Source organism: Halichoerus grypus, chromosome 5, assembly GCF_964656455.1.
Source record: "Halichoerus grypus chromosome 5, mHalGry1.hap1.1, whole genome shotgun sequence".
Taxonomy (NCBI): Eukaryota; Metazoa; Chordata; class Mammalia; order Carnivora; family Phocidae; genus Halichoerus; species Halichoerus grypus.
Window position 1 is genome coordinate 166,309,769 of NC_135716.1, and position 17,326 is coordinate 166,327,094.

Here is a 17,326-nt window from a genome sequence, read left to right on the forward strand (position 1 = left end):
ACACTGCCCCCCATGTGGCATACAACACGTAACCCATGCACTCTGACCCCAGGAACCTTAAGGATGCAGTGTCTGTCACCTGAGATGGCCCTCTGGGTTGAATAAATCTTATGATCCACTTTGGTTAATAAAATAACCCCAAACTCTCCTTATCTCCAAAAGTGGGTAACATCCCTACCTGGAAAAATTAACTTTTCAAGGACAAGTAGAACCTTGCTCAATGGCACCGTGGTTGTCAAACTCCGAAGGCTCACGGGCAAAGGAAGGCAGCAATGTTGCAGAAATGGTCATAATCTCAGAAGAGTTGATCACTAAAATCTTACAAAACATTTCCAAAAAGTTAAAAGTTCTTCTAATACTTTGTTAAAAAGGAGTCTCTCCTCTCCATCACACAGTCCTTTTCGGCTGGTCCTCTGTCCCGACTACATCATGGCGGGGATCTCTGAAGAGACTGTGTCCAGGGGCTGCCAGTGACAGTCCATCAAGGCGTCGTACAGCTCCTCGCTCTGCTCCATGAACTCCTTGTTGGCCTCCATCACATCCAACTGCGGCATGGGGTCTGCAAGAGAAGCCAGGGTGGGTTCAGAGCGCCAGGAGAAGCACCCAGACACTTGGACTCCGTTCCCCACTCCCAGGGCTTCCTGCTTCTGGCAAGTTCCCTGTGCTCTGTGTCAGAGTCCCTCAGGGCCCGCACCCTGCCTAGCAGGGTTCCTTTAAGGATAAAAGTGGAGTCTACTTAGGAAACATCATACACAGACTCAAATCATGGTGGCTGTTACTCCACCTCTTCTCTAGACTTCATGTGCCCTGGCTGTCCTCATGTGGTCCTTCCTTCGATTTTAGGTTATGGAAATCTGATCAAAATGACTAAGTGCAGAGCACTATTCTTCAAAGGGAACATTACATAGCAATGAAAATCAGCCTCAGCTGCATACAACTTGGTTGGATCTCACAAATGGTGTTTTTGTTAATTTACCATGATGAGCACTGAGTAATGTAGAGAAGTGCTGAATCACTATATTGTACACCTGAAGCTAATGTAACACTGTATGTTAACTATACCAGAATTTTTTTTAAAAGAAATGCTGAGTGTTGAATGAAAAAAGCAAGACAGGGCGCCTGGGTGGCTCAGTCGTTAAGCGTCTGCCTTCGGCTCAGGTCATGATCCCAGGGTCCTGGGATCGAGTCCCACATCGGGCTCCCTGCTCGGCGGGAAGCCTGCTTCTCCCTCTCCCACCCCCCTGCTTGTGTTCCTGCTCTCGCTATGTCTCTCTCTGTCAAAAAAAAAAATAAAATCTTTAAAAAAAAAAAAAAAGAAAAAAGCAAGACAGTACATATAGTACAACTGCATTGTATGAAGCTAAAAAAACAATATTATTTAAGGATGGATATCTCTAAAGAGAAGGAAGAAAATAATTACCACAAAAATCAACACCGTAATTTTCCCTAGCAGGGTTGTGGGTTTTGACTGGGGGAAGGGGATAGCTTCTGGAGGCTGGCAATGTTCTACTTGATCTGAATAAAGGTTTCACGAGCAATTGCTTTATAATTACATAATAAACTATACACTTGTTTGACATACTTTTCCGTATATATTTCACAATAAAAAGTTAAACTCCTTAATCACTATATTTTATACTTGTCCTTGTAGTGTTGGTTTAAAATGCACATACACAGGGGCGCCTGGGTGGCTCAGTCGTTAAGTGTCTGCCTTCAGCTCAGGTCATGATCCCAGGTTCCTGGAATTGAGCCCCGCTTGGGGCTCCCTGCTCAGCGGGAAGCCTGCTTCTCCCTCTCCCACTCCCCCTGTTTGTGTTCCCTCTCTCGTTGTGTCTCTCTGTCAAGTAACGCTTAGCCGACTGAGCCACCCAGCCACCCAGGTGCTCCAAGATTTTTTTTTTAAGTAATCTCTATACCCTATAGGGGACTTGAGCTCACAACTCCATGATCAAGAGTCACATGCTCCACTGTTAAGCCAGCCAGGTGCTCCTAAATTTTACTACTACTTCTTTTTTTTAAAGATTTATTTATTTGACAGAGACACAGCGAGAGAGGGAACACAAGTAGGGGGAGTGGGAGAGGGAAAAGCAGGCCTCCCGCCGAGCAGGGAGCCCGATGCGGGGTTTGATCCCAGGACCCCGGGACCATGACCTGAGCCGAAGGCGGATGCTTAACGACTGAGCCACCCAGGCGCCCCTAAATTTTACTTCTTTAAAACGTAACATCTATTCAGAAATGTTTAAAAAAATTGTTTTTCATAGTATTTTCAAACCTTAAAAATCCTTTAAGTATTAATATATCATTTGAGAAATCATTTGTTTGAAGGTTAGCAATTCCTTCAGTTTTATTTTCCTTTTTCCTGTGTTAAATTCAGTAAAAATTACAACAAATGCTTTTAATTAAAAAAAATTAATAATGGCTATTACTATGTAGCAGATTGGGGTGATTTTCAGTTTCTTCATAATATGTTACTATATTTTCCAAATTTTTTTTTAATATTTAAAAAAATTTTTTTTTTTAAGATTTTATTTATTTGACAGAGACATCAAGAAAGGAAACACAAGCAGGGGGAGTGGGAGAGGGAGAAGCAGGCTTCCCGTGGAGCAGGGAGCCCGATGCGGGGCTCGATCCCAGGACCCTGGGATCATGACCTGAGCCAAAGGCAGATGCTTAACGACTGAGCCACGCAGGCGCCCCTATTTTCCAAATTTTCAATCATACCTATTACTTGAAGGATGAGGAAAAAATGTAATTTAAAATATATAGGAAAAAATTAAAATGAGATAAAAAAATGAATTTTACAAGCTATCAAACACACACAAGGCAATAGTTTTGCTGGAGACCTACATGTGGGGGTTGAATGTCCCGGGCCTCTCCCCTGCTGCGCTGCTTCCCCTGGGCTCGCTGGGACTGCACGCACGCCTCTGGGGCACACGCTCCCTTCTCACTACAATCATGCACGCACTAGCTCTCTCACTAGAAGGCAGCTTCCTCCAGAGCAGAATCCACCTTGCACTCCTCAGCATCGAGCTAAGGAACAGTGGCCGCCACAGAGCAGTCACCTGACGAAGGACAGAGGAATGAGTGAACAAACTTCTTTCTTACCTTCCAACGCGTCATCCCCGACTTCTTCATATGTCTGCCAAGAGACCAAAGAGAGGGTGAGAAGCAGCGTGAACTCCTGGCCCAAGACAAGGAGGCCTTATTTTTAGCCAATAGGTCGCTCCGTCCTTCCCCATTTTCTTCTGAAGCCGCCGCCTACCACTGCCGCGCTGGAGGCCGAGCCGCGGCCAGAGGCCCAGGCCCGCGCGGTTACCTGCATGGTGCTCTGCGTGTAGCCGTAGTGGGGGTAGCTGTAGCTGTAGCTGCCGGTGTTCTGGTCGTAGCCCCACTGGGCGTAGTAGTTCTGGTACTGCTGGTAATACTGGTTGTAGCTGTAGCTGTACATCTGACTGTACTCCACCGGCTTCACACGGCTCCTTAGATGAAGAAAGAAGCAAAGATGAACAAGTACAGGCAAACACTTCCAAGCGCTTACAACGTGACCAGGGGCTGTTCAAGCGGCTTTATGCAGATTAACTCATTTAATCTCCACAACCCTATGCAATAAGAATACATTTATTCCTATTTTACAGATGAGGAAACTGAGGTCCAGACAGGTCACCTAATTTGTCCAAAGTCACACAGAGATCCAAACCCTGGCAGTCTGGCTCCAGAGCCAAGGCTTTACAGTCCGCTTTTAATGGCCAGGTTTGGCTCTCTTACCAAATCTTGTCAGTACGGACTTGTCCTCTTCAAAATCGGGGGTGGGGGGGGCGGACTGTTTTTCTGCCAGCCACAAAGGCTCAGGTGAACATGGCCTGGAAAATGTGGATTTAGGATGATCCAAGAAGCATTTCAAACTCCAAATTGTCGAATGACCTCTTTCCCACACACAAAAAAGAAGTGTTGCAGTAGCCTTACCATCACTACTGTAGTCACAACTACTGTTTATGGAGTAGCTTCTCAGGATCTGGGCCCATTGTTTTTCAGATACAGGCTCCTATTTTAAGTCCTGCACAACCCTATGAGAGAGCTATTAATTATTATTCCCATTATACAGATGAGAATGAGAATCTAAAAGGTTACGTAATTCACCCAAGGCCACACCTAGGACTGGAGCCAAATTTAACTCCAAGACTCATGCTCTGAACACCACCCCACTACACACAGCATCTGCCCTGACAGATGCCAGACACCCTGCGAGGCTCCTACATCCTGCACTCACCAATCAGGGCTGAGGCCCAGGTTCAGTGGAGAGCTTTTTTCTCCGGCTGGCATGGCTACCCCAGCCATTGCTAACCAAAGACAGAATGTCAAGCTTGCAAAGGATCCACTGCTTTCAAAAATACACAAAACCATGTATGTATGGGTAGGCTTATGAGACAGGCCTGGGGTCTGACCAGGCCGGGGTCTGACCTAGATGAGAGCAATCAAAAGAACAACACGGTGATGCGCTTCCAGAGTCCTCATACTCCAAAGAGCCAGACTCACAAGTGCAGCCGAATGTGCGGGAGGCAGAGGCTCACACCACCATGCCACCTGGCTTGTAAGGAGAACCGTAACTGTCATGTGGTGTAGACTGCACCCGTGGCCTCGGGATGGGTGTATTCTATCTCCACAGTGAAGCCAGAGAGGAAACCAAGTCATAAGCAGGAGCTGAACTACCACAGCAAACCCTAAGGAACCACAAATTCTCAAAGTCTGAATGAGCTCTTCACAAGTTCCTTTTGAGTTCAACGTCTGCGTGGTGAGCAGGACTGGGCCAAAGCAGTTAGACAACGCCCCATCTGACTGCCTTAGCATCACCTCCTGACGGGCTGGCTACATGAAGTCCAATGGCAGAGACTCCCTCTCCCTGCCCAGTACGAGGCTGGACACTGTTACCGTTCTCGTCCAGGACCACCCCGCCATGTTTCCAAGGAGCCTGCCACCCTCCTGATATGTTCATGGAATTGAAGGCAGTCTCCCTGGCCTGGGTCTGCACATTTCTGTTGTTTCTCCACACTCAGCTCTTGCAGATTAACTCTCAAAGGGACCTCTTACTGCCCTCAATTCCTAGTGCTTGATGGCACCTCCCTAGACGCAGGCACCAAATTCTGACAACAATGATCAACCGAGAAATGGAACAGAACATAACCTCCTTGCGGAAAGGACTTTCTTTCTCTTGTTTATAGCTACAACTCCAAAGTCTAGGTCAGGGCCTGGAGAGTTGTAGGGACTCAATCACTACTGATCGAATAAATGGTAACACATCAGAAACAACCAACACCATCAATATCAGAGGGACCTCGAGACAGAATATACACTTAAGATACCCTACAGCTGTTAAAAAATACTATGATGAGGATTATACAGCTATATGGGAAAGGGAATGTGTATATGAAGAAAACTGGGGGGGGTGGAGAATGAGATTATAATTAAAAATAAAGAAATAAATCTACCACATGTAAATTGATCCACACAGTGTATCTATATCTACCTATCACGGATATCTATGGAGAAGCTTATAAAAGTCAAAAATCATAATTAGTCATTTTAGGGTAACGAGGAAACAAATATTTTCTTTAATGCTTTTATATAGTTTATTACTATTTTTATAAATAAACTATATAATATATAATAGTTTATTACTATTTTTTAAAAATTTATTTATTTGAGAGAGAGATAGCAGGAGAGCAGAAGCAGGGGGAAGGGCAGAGGGAGAGGGAGAAGCAGGCTTCCTGCTGAGCAGGGAGCCCGACTTGGGGCTCAATCCCAGGATCCTGGGATCATGACCTGAGTGGAAGGCAGACACCTAACCAACTGACCACCCAGGCACCCCTATATAGTAGAGTTTAGAACAAATTAACATTTTGGGGGGAAAATCACAGGCTGATCTTCCATGTATTAAACACAGTTAAGCAGCAAAGAACCTCCAAATCTTTTGCTGCTTTGAAAAACCTGGCTATCTGGAAGCTCTGCCCTAAGAATGCAGTCACTCTCCCACGCCTGGCATGGAATTTCTCAACCTCAGCATTACTGACCTGGGGGCAGGGCAGGTAAGTCTGGCGTGGGGGCCGTCCTGGGCAGTGTAGGATGCTTAGTAGCACTGCTGGACTCCACTCGTTAGATGCCCAGAGCACCTCCCCACCCAAGTTGTGACAACCAAAATTATCTCCAGGTGTTGCCAATGTCCCCTGCGGGATAAAACTGTCCCTAGTTGAGAACCACTGCTTTGGCCAAAGGACAGAAGATTCTATGCTGACAATAGCTGTCTTCTGGGTGAGAAACTTGCTTGGAGCTGTAAGGGAAGAAGGGCTTTCTGCCTGGCATGACAGGTAGGATGGTGATGTATGTAATATTCTGTAGTGTTTGGATCTTTAACTCTCAGCCATTCCCATAGCTAAAATTGAGTATACTTTTTTTTCTTCTGCTCAGTTCTTATTAATTCTGTGGGTAAATTTCTAACAGCGATACTACTGGGCAAAGAGCAGGAACATTAAGTATGCAGGACACACCGCTTTCCCAGTACTACTACCAGCAGTGTCTGAATGTATCTGCCTTCGCAGGTCGTAGCTCTCCCCCAGCTACAAGCTTCTGGAGGCGCAGGGTTATGCTCATTCATCTGCAACGCCCAGCACACAGCCTGGCCAGTAACAGGCTTCCCTGCAGTCTCCCAGCCGGCATGCGGAAGCTCTGATTATTAACAAGCAGATGAGAAGCGTCCAGGTGGGCATCAATCCAGAGGCCCTCTACCTCCCCGCCAGCGCAGGACTCACGCTTTGGGGATTGCCACACTCAGCCGCACTGGTTTAGACCCCAGGCCGACTGCTCCCTGGCACTCGGTCAGAGCTCGCTTCTGTTCCAGTTCATCTGTGAATTTCACAAAACCATAGCCCCTGCAGAAAACAAAAGCATATACCTTATTTAGATCACAAACGTGATGAAGGCGAAGTCGAAGAATGGAAGAGAGGGAGAGTCTCTCCAGCTCTGCAGGAAGGGATGAGAGCCCCATCAGTAGAGGCATGCCATCGAGTGATGTGAAACTCCAGTTCGGCAGGAGCCTGAGGCCGAGGAATCCCCTCCACGCCTTGACTGATGGGGTTCCTTCCCAGTGGCTTCCCTCCCAATTTACTGGAAATCCTGTTACCATGCTCATCATCATGGCAGCGGTGGTGGTAGGAACAGCTGTGGGTCACTGAGCGAACATTTACCCCGTCCGCCCCGTACACCAGGTAGCACGTTAGACAACGGGGCTCAGCAGTCACAAGCAGACAAGGTTCTTGCTCTGCTGGACTCACATATTTTTTTGATTGTATTTATTTATTTATTTATTTGAGAGAGAACAGGTACGCGCGAGAGTGGGGGGGAGGGGCAGAGGGTGAAGGAGATGAAGGAGGAAAGAATCTCAAGCAGACTCCGCACTGAGCCCAGAGCCCCACGTGGGGCTCGATCTCACGACCCTGAGATCATGACCTGAGCCAAAACCAAGAGTCCGTCAAAAACAAGAGTCAGACGCTTAACCGACTGAGACACCCAGGCACCCCGGGACTCATATTCTACTTCCGGGATCAACAAATGATAGCTAATATTTCATGAGCACTTATTATCTCCCAGGCACTGTGCTGAGCATTTCCCTAGGATTATCTCGTCAAACTGCCCAATGATTAGATAATGGTAGTGTCCCCATTTTACTGAGGAGGAAATCAAGTTCAGAGGGATTCAGTAACTTGCCCAACATCATTGTAGAAGCAGGATTCAAATCCACGTCTTGAGCTTGTAACTCAAACTTGTGCTTATAACTATTACTCTGATCAAAAATAAGCCTTTCTTGAGGTTTTTCTACCTTTGAAGTAACAATAATAGGTAAAATGGCAAACACCTACCAAGCATATCCTATTGCTTTATTTATAGCACATCATATAACCGTTAGGTCAGCATCTGTTGTACCAATGAGGAAATAATCAGGTGAGAGGTTGGGCCCGTACCCGAGTCAGGATGCACACCACAGTCTGGCTCCAGAGCCCGTGCTCTTCACTCCCGTGCTACATGGCCTCGCTCTAACACCCCCATCTTTGAGACAAATGCTGGAACATGGTGGGCATCAGTCACAGGTAAGGCCTTACTTTGACACGCCCGTCTGGTCCAAAACCACCTTGCCTCCCCGACAGGACGGGTAGACTTTGACGAAGAATTCATACAGCATGCCATCATCCACATCTGGGGTGAGGTCCCCCACAAAGAGGGAGTATTCAGGGCTGAGAGGGGAGAACAAGATTCAGACACAGACACCGAAAGCTTTGTTCTAACAAGCTCTTTTGGCCCATTCTAGGTAAACCTCTCCTGGGCCTTCCCGGGGAACAGCACATCTGATGGGTCCTTAGCCAGGTCCTAATTTGTTGCGCCTGGCAGTCCTGGCAGAGAGTTATGGAAGCAGCCCCTGTCCCAAGCGCCTTATCCACTGAACAAAGCCTGTCTGGCTTCAAATATTACAGGAGTGCAGATGGGGGGGGCCTGGTCAGAGGTGCTCAAAAGAGAAAACTAGACACTGTATTCGCTGCAAATATTTTTTTAAGTAATCTCTATGCCCAATGTGGGGCTCGAACTCATGACCCTAGGATCAAGAGTCGCATGCCCTACCGACTAAGAAGGCCAAGAGGCCCTCACTGCATATTTTTAATTCAAATGGTGAAGATGGAGAATGAGAACTGGACCTTATCTCCTAAGACTGAAAGCAGAGCTAAAATGAAATCTGCCAACTTTTAGAACATGGATCAGCAAACTTTTTCTGTAAAAGGCCAGATAGTAAAAATTTTAAGCTTGGTGGGGCACCTATGGTCTCTGTTGCTTTTTCTGTTTTCACAATCCTTTAAAAGTGTAAAAACCATTTTTAGCTCACAGGTGATATAAGTCAGGTCACATTTTGTCAACCTCTATTCTAGAAAAAATTATTTAACAAAAAATATCAAACAAGCAGACTAATTATTGTAGTCTTAGTTCAAGTATGATACATATTCCTTGTTTAAATCAGAATATACAAAAGGACAAAGAAAAATAAAATTACCAGCAACCCCACCACTCGAAGGTAATCACTATGAACACTCTGTTATATACTTTTGTCTTTTTTCTTTGGCTTCTTTGTGTTTGTTTGTTTGTTTAAGATTTTATTTATTTACTTGTCAGAGAGAAAGAGAGAGAGAAAGTGAGCACAAGCAGGTCGAGTGGCAGGCAGTGGGCGAAGCAGGCTTCCCACTAAGCAAGGACCCTGGGATCATGACCTGAGCCGAACGCAGACACTTAATCAACTGAGCCATCCAGATATCCCTTTTTTCTTCTCTTTTAAAGTAGGCTCCACCCCCAGCGTGGAGCCCAATGTGGGGCCCAAACTCACAACCATGAGATCATGAACTGAGCTGAGATCAAGAGCTGGACGCTTAACCGACTGAGCCACCCAGGCACCCCTGGCTTTCCTTTTTGAATTTACAAAACTTGGGTATGACTCCCTTGTTTTGTTTCTAGCATTTTTCACTTTTAACATATCACCAACTTCTTGACCTGTCCTCATTTGCTGCAAAATGACTTACAAATGGATACATAGTATTCCAATTAATGAACATACTGTCATTTAAACTACTTCTCTATTATTAGGTTATTTGGGTTTTTCCCCAATTTCCCCCATTATATGTAATATTTCAACAAACACTTTTGAAGCTAATCTTTGCATACATCCACGTATAAATTCTGAAGTAGAATTACAGGGTCAGTGGGTACAAATCTTTTTAAAGCTCTTGATACATTGTTTTAAAGCTTTTAAAGGGCACCCTGAAACAATCAATTTATGTCACTACAACAGATCAATTCTTACTGAATAAAACTTCAATACTGCAGGTACTAACAGGGTGGAAGGCTAGAGGCAGCACCAAATACAGAGAAGACATGGGTCTTGACAAGAAGCACACTGGGCAGGTCCACCAGCAGGGGAGGGGAGGGAGTCATCCTTCAGGAGGAAGGCAGAGTGAACCAAACTGGGCTCCCCAACCTCCTCTTTGGTGGTGACCGACACAGTGACGCACCCTGTCTCTAGACATTTCCTGGGGCTTGAAGCTACCCTGGGGCTACCCTGCACTTACCTGTTATCTGGTTGTTTCCCGTAAGTGGCATAGTTCAGTTTAAAACGTTTTGCCTAGAAATTTAAAAACAAACAAACTAAAACAGAGAAAGGTGTTTCAAGAGTCAAACAATATTTGAAAAAAACTGAAATAAATTACCTTGGCCAAAACATCTCCCCCTCTCTAAGCCTCAGCTTTCTCTCCTGTATAAAGTGAGGGGGTTGCACGGATGACCGCTAAGGGCACTGCCAGCTCCGTGGTTCTATGAGCCCAGGTGTGCCAGCTTGGTGCGGCTGTAAGCTAAGTAACTGTGGGAAGAGCAGAATGTAACTGTCTTGAAATGTGTCCTCACTGCTGCCAGCCTGTTCTAGTTTCTCAATCAGGCAAGAGGTCTAGAGTTGCAAGTCTTCCATGAAGGGAGGCAGCAGTGCAGAGTGCAAAGGGCATGGATTTTAGAGGCAACCAATCTTCCGCTGGCGTCCCGCCTCTGCTAGCTACTACCTGCGCTGCCTCGGACAAGTTACGCCACCTCCCTGAGCTTCGGTTTCCTGGGCTGCCAAAGATAACGATGCCTACTGTGCAGGGTTGTTATAGGGTTCAACAGAGTAAGTATACAGTAGGGATTCAATGAATGATAGTTATCGATGACAATAAAAATGGGAACATCATCATTATCCAAGTGTCCTTACAGGTGTGGCTCCTGGCAGGGGTTTCCCATTAATTTTATGCAAACACTTCTCGGCTGTGGCCAAATCTGCAAATTCTACAAAACAGTAGCCAGCTGGGATTCTGGAAAGAAAGCAAACAAGAGAAAGAGAATGGTTAAAGATGGGATTCCCAGATGAGACTGAGCCCTGGCCTGAGGGGAGGGAAAAATGTTTTTCTAATCAGAGCTCATCCTATTTTTGTCCCCTGCCATATTCCAGTTCAGAACTAACTTACAAACCTGAATATAAGGGTTGTCCATCTGGGCCAGTCCAGACTCCTCTGATAAAACACTTATTTATGTACTGTACCACCTCTGAAGTACTTTTGCCAAAAATATTTAAGATTTATTTATTTGAGGGGCGCCTGGGTGACAGTCATTAAGCATCTGCCTTCGGCGCGGGTCATGATCCCGGGGTCCTGGGATGGAGCCCCGCATTGGGCTCCCTGCTCTGCGGGGAGCCTGCTTCTCCCTCTCCCCCTGCTTCTGTTCCCTCTCTCGCTGTCTCTGTCAAATAAATAAATTTTTTTTTTTTAAAGATTTTATTTATTTGACAGAGACACAGCGCGAGAGGGAACACAAGCAGGGGGAGTGGGAGAGTACCAAGCCTGACGCAGGGTGCGATCCCATGACCCTGAGATCATGACGTGAGCCAAAATCAAGAGTCAGACACTTAACTTACTGAGTCACCCAGGCGCCCTCCAAAATATTTAATACAATCCAATCAAACCCTTAGATCTAACGTCCAGTTTATAGGGAATATTAGGGACAGAACAGGTAAAACACCACCACAAGGAAGCAAGTAAAACCAGATTCCAGAATGTAGGACCTTATGTAAGACAATTAGTCCTACCTCTTTAAAAATTAGTCAGTGGTATGAGAAAAGATAAGAGGCGAGCTTTCCTACACTTAAAACAGACAGGAGATGATCCTTTTGTACTTCATTACTGTGATGATTGAGTGTTCATACTGTTGTGACATGTACCTCCCTTAAACTCTGTTACAACCTTGGCACACGACCCGCCTAAGATGGGGAAAAAAAAAAAGAGAGAGAGACATAAAAAAAGAACAGCTATAAAAGATATTCTGAGGGTGCCTGGGTGGCACAGTTGGTTAAGCACCTGACTCTTGGTTTTGGCTCAGGTCATGATCTCAGGGTCCTGGGATCCAGTCCCGAGTCGGGCTCCCTGCTCAGCGGGGAGCCTGCTTCTCCCTCTGCCCCTCTCCCCTGCATGCGCACACTGTCTACCTCTCTCTCAAATAAATAAAATCTTAAAAAAAAAAGAATATTCACATTATTGTGCAACCACTGACTGCATTCTTAAGCACTATGCTCTGCTGCATATTATTTTCCATGGGTCTTATTTTTTTTCCCTTATTTTCTCTGGTCTTGGTTTTTAAATTTGCATTTATTTATTTTACAGTATTCTTACAGGACACTCCAAAGTCTGTCAAATGAGGCAAGACATAAATGTAATGTGTTTGTAAGTACATAAGAAATAGCCAGAGTTTAGGAATCACGGATAGGAAAAGAGTTCCAAATTTTATTTCAATAAAGTAGAAAGTATTACAGAATGTGTTTTCATACCAGTAGCTGATTATCTGGGGTTTTCTGTCTACAAGAGCAAAAAGAAGAAAAATATTTGGGCTAGCATGATCTACCTGCCAGAGAATCTGTTCCTAGGATACAGTGCAAATAAAAAGCAAGTGGAGAGAGTATGTAGGCAGCTGGGGGGATGCAGGCACCAACGCTGAAGAGGAGGGAGCAGCAGAGCCACGGCCTCCCAGGGAAAGGCTCTTGGCTCGCCCTGAGTGTAGCTGGGGCAATTCTTCATCCCTGCTCTGGGCTGCAGCTCCCAGACCTCAGAATGAAAACTGAGGGCCCCGTGGACTAGTGTGTGCGGGGGGTGGGGGCTGTTCTCCCCGAGAAACATTTCACGTATGGGCACAGGGTCCTTTCTGAGACTGTTTATCAGGCTCAGAGTCAAGGTGTGTTAATGGCCTCATGTAGCAGGACCTGGGGACCCCTCCGTGGTCCACTGTGCTCACTATATTTTTTTCCAGGCTGTCCAGTTGCTTCTCCCTTTCCACCTGTCCCGTCCTGGCATCCCAGGAGCTGGGCAGGGACCGGCAATGAGTTCTCTATGCCTGCCTCAGGGTCACTGAAAACCTCTACTCCATTTGATTCAAAAAAGCCTACAGAGACAGGCCAATTGCAGAGAACAGGCATGGAACCAAGTCTACTTCTGTAGGACCTATATAAATATGCTCCTGTCTAGAGTGTTCTGCTGTTAGGAGTTTTGGGGAAGTTGGTTCCCAGTGATCACCTGGCGTCGTGCTGGTTTTTCCTCTGTCCCTTCCTCATCCACACTGCATACCTGTCTGTGAATGGTCTCGTGGCTACCTTGGTCTTTTCTCATTTCATAAAATGGTTGAAAGACAAAAAAAAAAAACAAAAAACAAAAACAAACTGTTCCTAGGTATGAAGCTGCCTTAGCCCCTCTAGCCAACCTAGTCTTTTAAGTTTTAGCAAGCACCCTTAACCCACCTGACTGATTAACTAAACCTGTGTACATTTATGGATCATGCATTCTTTCCTAGAAAGAACAGAGTACTTCTACATGTCACCGGGCTCTCCTGCACCACCCGGGGCACCAAGAAACCAAACCCTCTTGCACAACACCTCCCTACCCCCCCCCACCAAGGAACCAGACCCCACTGCAATACCTTCAAGCACCATGATAACATCTGCAGCTGACACCATCGAGACTGCACATAGTCAAGAGTTGTCACAGACCACTGCATTCCCTTAACTAATTAACTGCCCTAAATCACTTTAAAAATTTCTGGGTGAGGAGAAACCTTGGAGTTGGCTTTTGGACAAGAGTCCACCTTCTCTCCAGGTAGCCGGCCTCCTGAATAAAGCTCATATTCCCTTCCAATCAAAACTCGTCTCTTGGGTGGGGGTGGGGGGCAAGAGAAAAAAAAACACCTCATCTCTAGAATATTGGCCTTTCTCTCTACAGGCAGCCATACTTGGGTTTCAGTAATAGGTACTGGGATTCTCAATACACAAAGTACCTGTCAACCAAACAGCCAGAACTGACCACACTTCATCTCTCATCTGTATTTTTCAACCATTTGATGTTTCAGCAAGCTGCTTTGGTAGTGTACCTGGCAGAGTACCTGCTCAGTAAACATTGTCAAAATGATAAGAGAATCCTCTTTTTTCTAATTAGAACTCTAAGGAAAAGTGAGACCCCTCAAGAAAAGGAAGAATTGGGGCGCCTGGGTGGCTCAGTTGGTTAGGCGACTGCCTTCGGCTCAGGTCATGATCCTGGAGTCCCAGGATCGAGTCCCGCATCGGGCTCCCTGCTCGGCAGGGAGTCTGCTTCTCCCTCTGACCCTCCCCCATCTCGTGCTCTCTATCTCTATCTCATTCTCTCTCTCAAATAAATAAATAAAATCTTAAAAAAAAAAAAAAAAAGAAAAGGAAGAATGTGCAGGGAACATAGCACCACTATCTCAAAATATTCTCTGCATTTTATTTTGTTTACATATTTACTGCTTTGTTTCCCCACTAGAATGTAGTAAACTCCATGAGGAAGGACTATGCCTGGTTTGTTTCAGCCACGTATCCCAGGAACCTACAACAACAGCACATAGTACTGTTTCTATAAATAACTTTTTAAGTTAAGGGCACTCATGACTTTAAGAACAGATCTGAGTCTTGGCTTGTCATTTAATAGCTCTGTAAACTTTAAGACAGTTATGAAGCTTCCCTAATAATAATACTTAGCTCAGACATTTCTGTAATTTAAAAAATTATTTTAGGGGCGCCTGGCTGGCTCAGTCCAAGAAGCATGTGACTCTTGATCTTGGGGTTCTAAGTCTGAGCCCCACATTGGGTGTGAAGATTACTTAAAAATAAAATCCGTTTTTTTTTTAAGATTTATTTATTGGGGCACTCGGGTCCCTCAGTCGGTTAAGCATCTGACTCTTGATTTCAGCTCAGGTCATGATCTCAGGGTTCTACGATCGAGCTCTGCATTGGATAAATAAATCTAAAAAAATAGAATCTTAAAAGATTATTTCTATTTTTATTTTTTTGGAGACTAGGAGGGGCAGAGGGAGAGGGAGAAGCAGACTCCCCGCTGAGCAGGGAGCCCTGATCCCAAGACCCTGAGATCATGACCTGAGCTGAAAGCAGATGCTTAACTGACTCAGCCACCCAGGTGCCCCAAGAGAGAGAGAGAATCTTAAGCAGGCTCCACACCCAACGCAGAGTCCCACTGCAGGCTCGACCCCAGGACCCTGAAATCATGACCTGAACCAAAATCAAGAGTCCAGGCTTAACGACTGAGCCACCCAGGTGCCCCCTCAAAAAAGGATTTTAAAGTGCGTACTACCTAGCAGATCATAATCTGTTTATATTCATTGAGCAAATGCCATATGCTAGACTGTTCTAAATGCTGAATGTGAATTAACTCATTTAATCCTCACCATAACTCTATGAAGGATATGGTGTTATCATCTCCATTTTCATAGTCACGGTGAGATGGAAATGGAGAGGTTTAGTAATTTGCCCAAGGTCACACAGTAAACCTAACTTTCAGTCTGGCTCCAGAGTCCAGTTCTTAACAATATGCTATACTTCCTCTCAATGAGCCCCCAAATGTTAGCGTTTATAACATTATGTTAACTATTATTAGGGGTGAGAAGCCCTGACTTTTCGATGTTTACATTCTCGAGAATGACACTGGCAGCACGGTCTATTAAAGGAGAATTGAGAAGATGGAAGGAGAAAAGGTACCCAGTGAGGCGGTTTCGGATAATTTTGACGCTCATCACGGTCTCCCCCATGGTGGCAAAGGCTCTGGAGATGAAATTCTCATCCATGTACGGCTCCAGCTGCGTAAATACAAGAGCAATGCACTGAGGGGGCATCCAGGCTCCTCATTCCCGGTTCCAGAGCCCACCCAGGGTTGGCTACACGCTGCTGGCGGGGGCGGGGATGAGGGGAGTGGAGATTTTCATCTACAGTGGCCTGAATCCCACCTCCCACGTTTTCAATCCTTTGCCTCCCTTCCCTTCAAACTTGCTCCCTTTAGGGAGCTTCCTCCTTGGATCTAGTAACCCTATCCCTCCAGTCCTAGAGCCACAGCGCCCTTCAATCCTTGGGATTCCAGCCATTCTGTCCCCCTAAAGAACTTCCCTTTCCCTTCCATGAACGCAGGCGGAGGGCCGGGAACCCCCATCCTCAGACTCGGTCTCTTCACCTAAATCCTGGGACCCGCCTGTTTCACCCAAAGAACTCCTCTCCCCATTCACTTCCACCCTTTTGGGATTCGAGGACCCTGCCCCTTCAGACTCGTCCTCCCCCGTGACGCTAAGATTCGTCCTCCTCGGACCCGGGCAGCCGCCCTCACTCACGTCGCCCATCCACAGACTGGCCGCCATGCCCGCCGCCGGGCCGGGACTCTGCCGGCCAAGGAGGCCAGCGCCGGCGCCAGACCGCGGGGCCGGGACCGCCAGAGAGCATGCGCCTCCGACGTCTTCTGCGCACGCAGCGCCCAGGGCCGCGCCGGGATTGGCCGCTCCGGGTTTTCCCGACGACCCGGCTGGCCGGGCGCTGAGTTCCTGGATCCCCGAGGGCGGAGCTCAGCCGGAGTCCGCGGGCGGGGGCGGAGCAGACGCTACGCCCGCGGGGGTTGCTCGGGTAACTGGTTTTCTCCGGTTTCTTTCTGACCGTGGGTTCAAACACACAAGTACATTTAAAATTACAAAACTAATTATGCTCATTGTAAAAAACAAAACAAAACAAATCAACAAAAAACCCTGCAAATAAAAGCACACTTTTTAGGAAACTAAAAAGTCCCTTTGGGAGCCCAGACGATCCAGTTCCACTGTGTGACCTTGGGCAAACCACAGGTCTGCCCCAGCCACCCCCTCACCCTGCTTCCCAGTTTGCGAGACGTGAGATTTTTGTTGAAGTTGGATGGGATTCTTCCATCATTCCTGTAGATAGCCCTAGGGTGAAAAGAGGGGGCGGCGGGTTACAGGGAGTGTAAATTGGGGAAACCCTGTCATCTCAACCAAATAATCCCCAAGTCTTGTCATTCTACTTTCGGGAGTCCCATATCCACTACCCTAACCCAAAGCGCCAGCTCTAACTTGTCCCAGAACAATTACCTGTCCAGGGAAGGCCCTCAGTGAACACCCATTACAATGACTAGGTAATCCCGACAACTTAACTCTCCTAGTCTGGGAGTGTCCGAGGCCAAAGCCTCACTCTGGCGCCCATTTCTCAGAATGGGGAGCTTTTGTAAGTGTTCATCAACTCTAACAGTGAAGCTCACCCCAAGTGCTTGAGGATCCCCTCTGGGGCTCCCTCTGGGCTGATAAGCCACTAAGGCCCTTCTTTACCAGTTTATACATCTCCTCAATTTAGGGCGTTGGGCCCCCAAGTCAAGCGCTTACCAGTCTGAAA

The 17,326-nt window shown here is 46.5% G+C and overlaps 1 protein-coding gene and 1 non-coding gene across 3 annotated transcripts; one reads left to right on the plus strand and one right to left on the minus strand.

The window, feature by feature from the left end:
• Positions 1–273: 273 nt before the first annotated feature.
• On the minus strand, positions 274–16,408 carry TRNAU1AP (tRNA selenocysteine 1 associated protein 1). Of its 2 annotated transcripts, XM_036102528.2 has the most exons (9): positions 16,270–16,408; positions 15,650–15,747; positions 10,820–10,919; positions 10,152–10,204; positions 8,148–8,279; positions 6,801–6,920; positions 3,317–3,479; positions 3,106–3,139; positions 274–559 (listed from the first exon to the last, which is right to left on the minus strand). In XM_036102528.2, the coding sequence occupies exons 1-9, from the start codon at positions 16,294–16,296 to the stop codon at positions 423–425; spliced, it is 864 nt and encodes a 287-aa protein (XP_035958421.1). In that variant the 5' UTR covers positions 16,297–16,408; the 3' UTR covers positions 274–422. The 2 variants fall into 2 exon arrangements, with proteins under 2 accessions (XP_035958421.1, XP_035958431.1); XM_036102538.2 differs by lacking the exon at positions 8,148–8,279.
• On the plus strand, positions 11,765–11,866 carry LOC118542424 (small nucleolar RNA U13). Its single transcript, XR_004920583.1, has one exon. It is a non-coding gene; the product is annotated as a small nucleolar RNA U13 (small nucleolar RNA).
• Positions 16,409–17,326: the final 918 nt, after the last annotated feature.

Bases quoted from the DNA above. Each gene is read 5' to 3' on its own strand.
- TRNAU1AP (XM_036102528.2), bottom strand. From the start codon at position 16,296: ATGGCGGCCAGTCTGTGGATGGGCGAC. The intron at 10,205-10,819 runs GTAAGGACACTT...TTAAATTTCTAG, and splicing joins CCCTGCCAGGAGCCACACCT to GCAAAACGTTTTAAACTGAA. The intron at 3,140-3,316 runs GTAACCGCGCGG...GTCTCTTGGCAG, and splicing joins ACACGCAGAGCACCATGCAG to ACATATGAAGAAGTCGGGGA.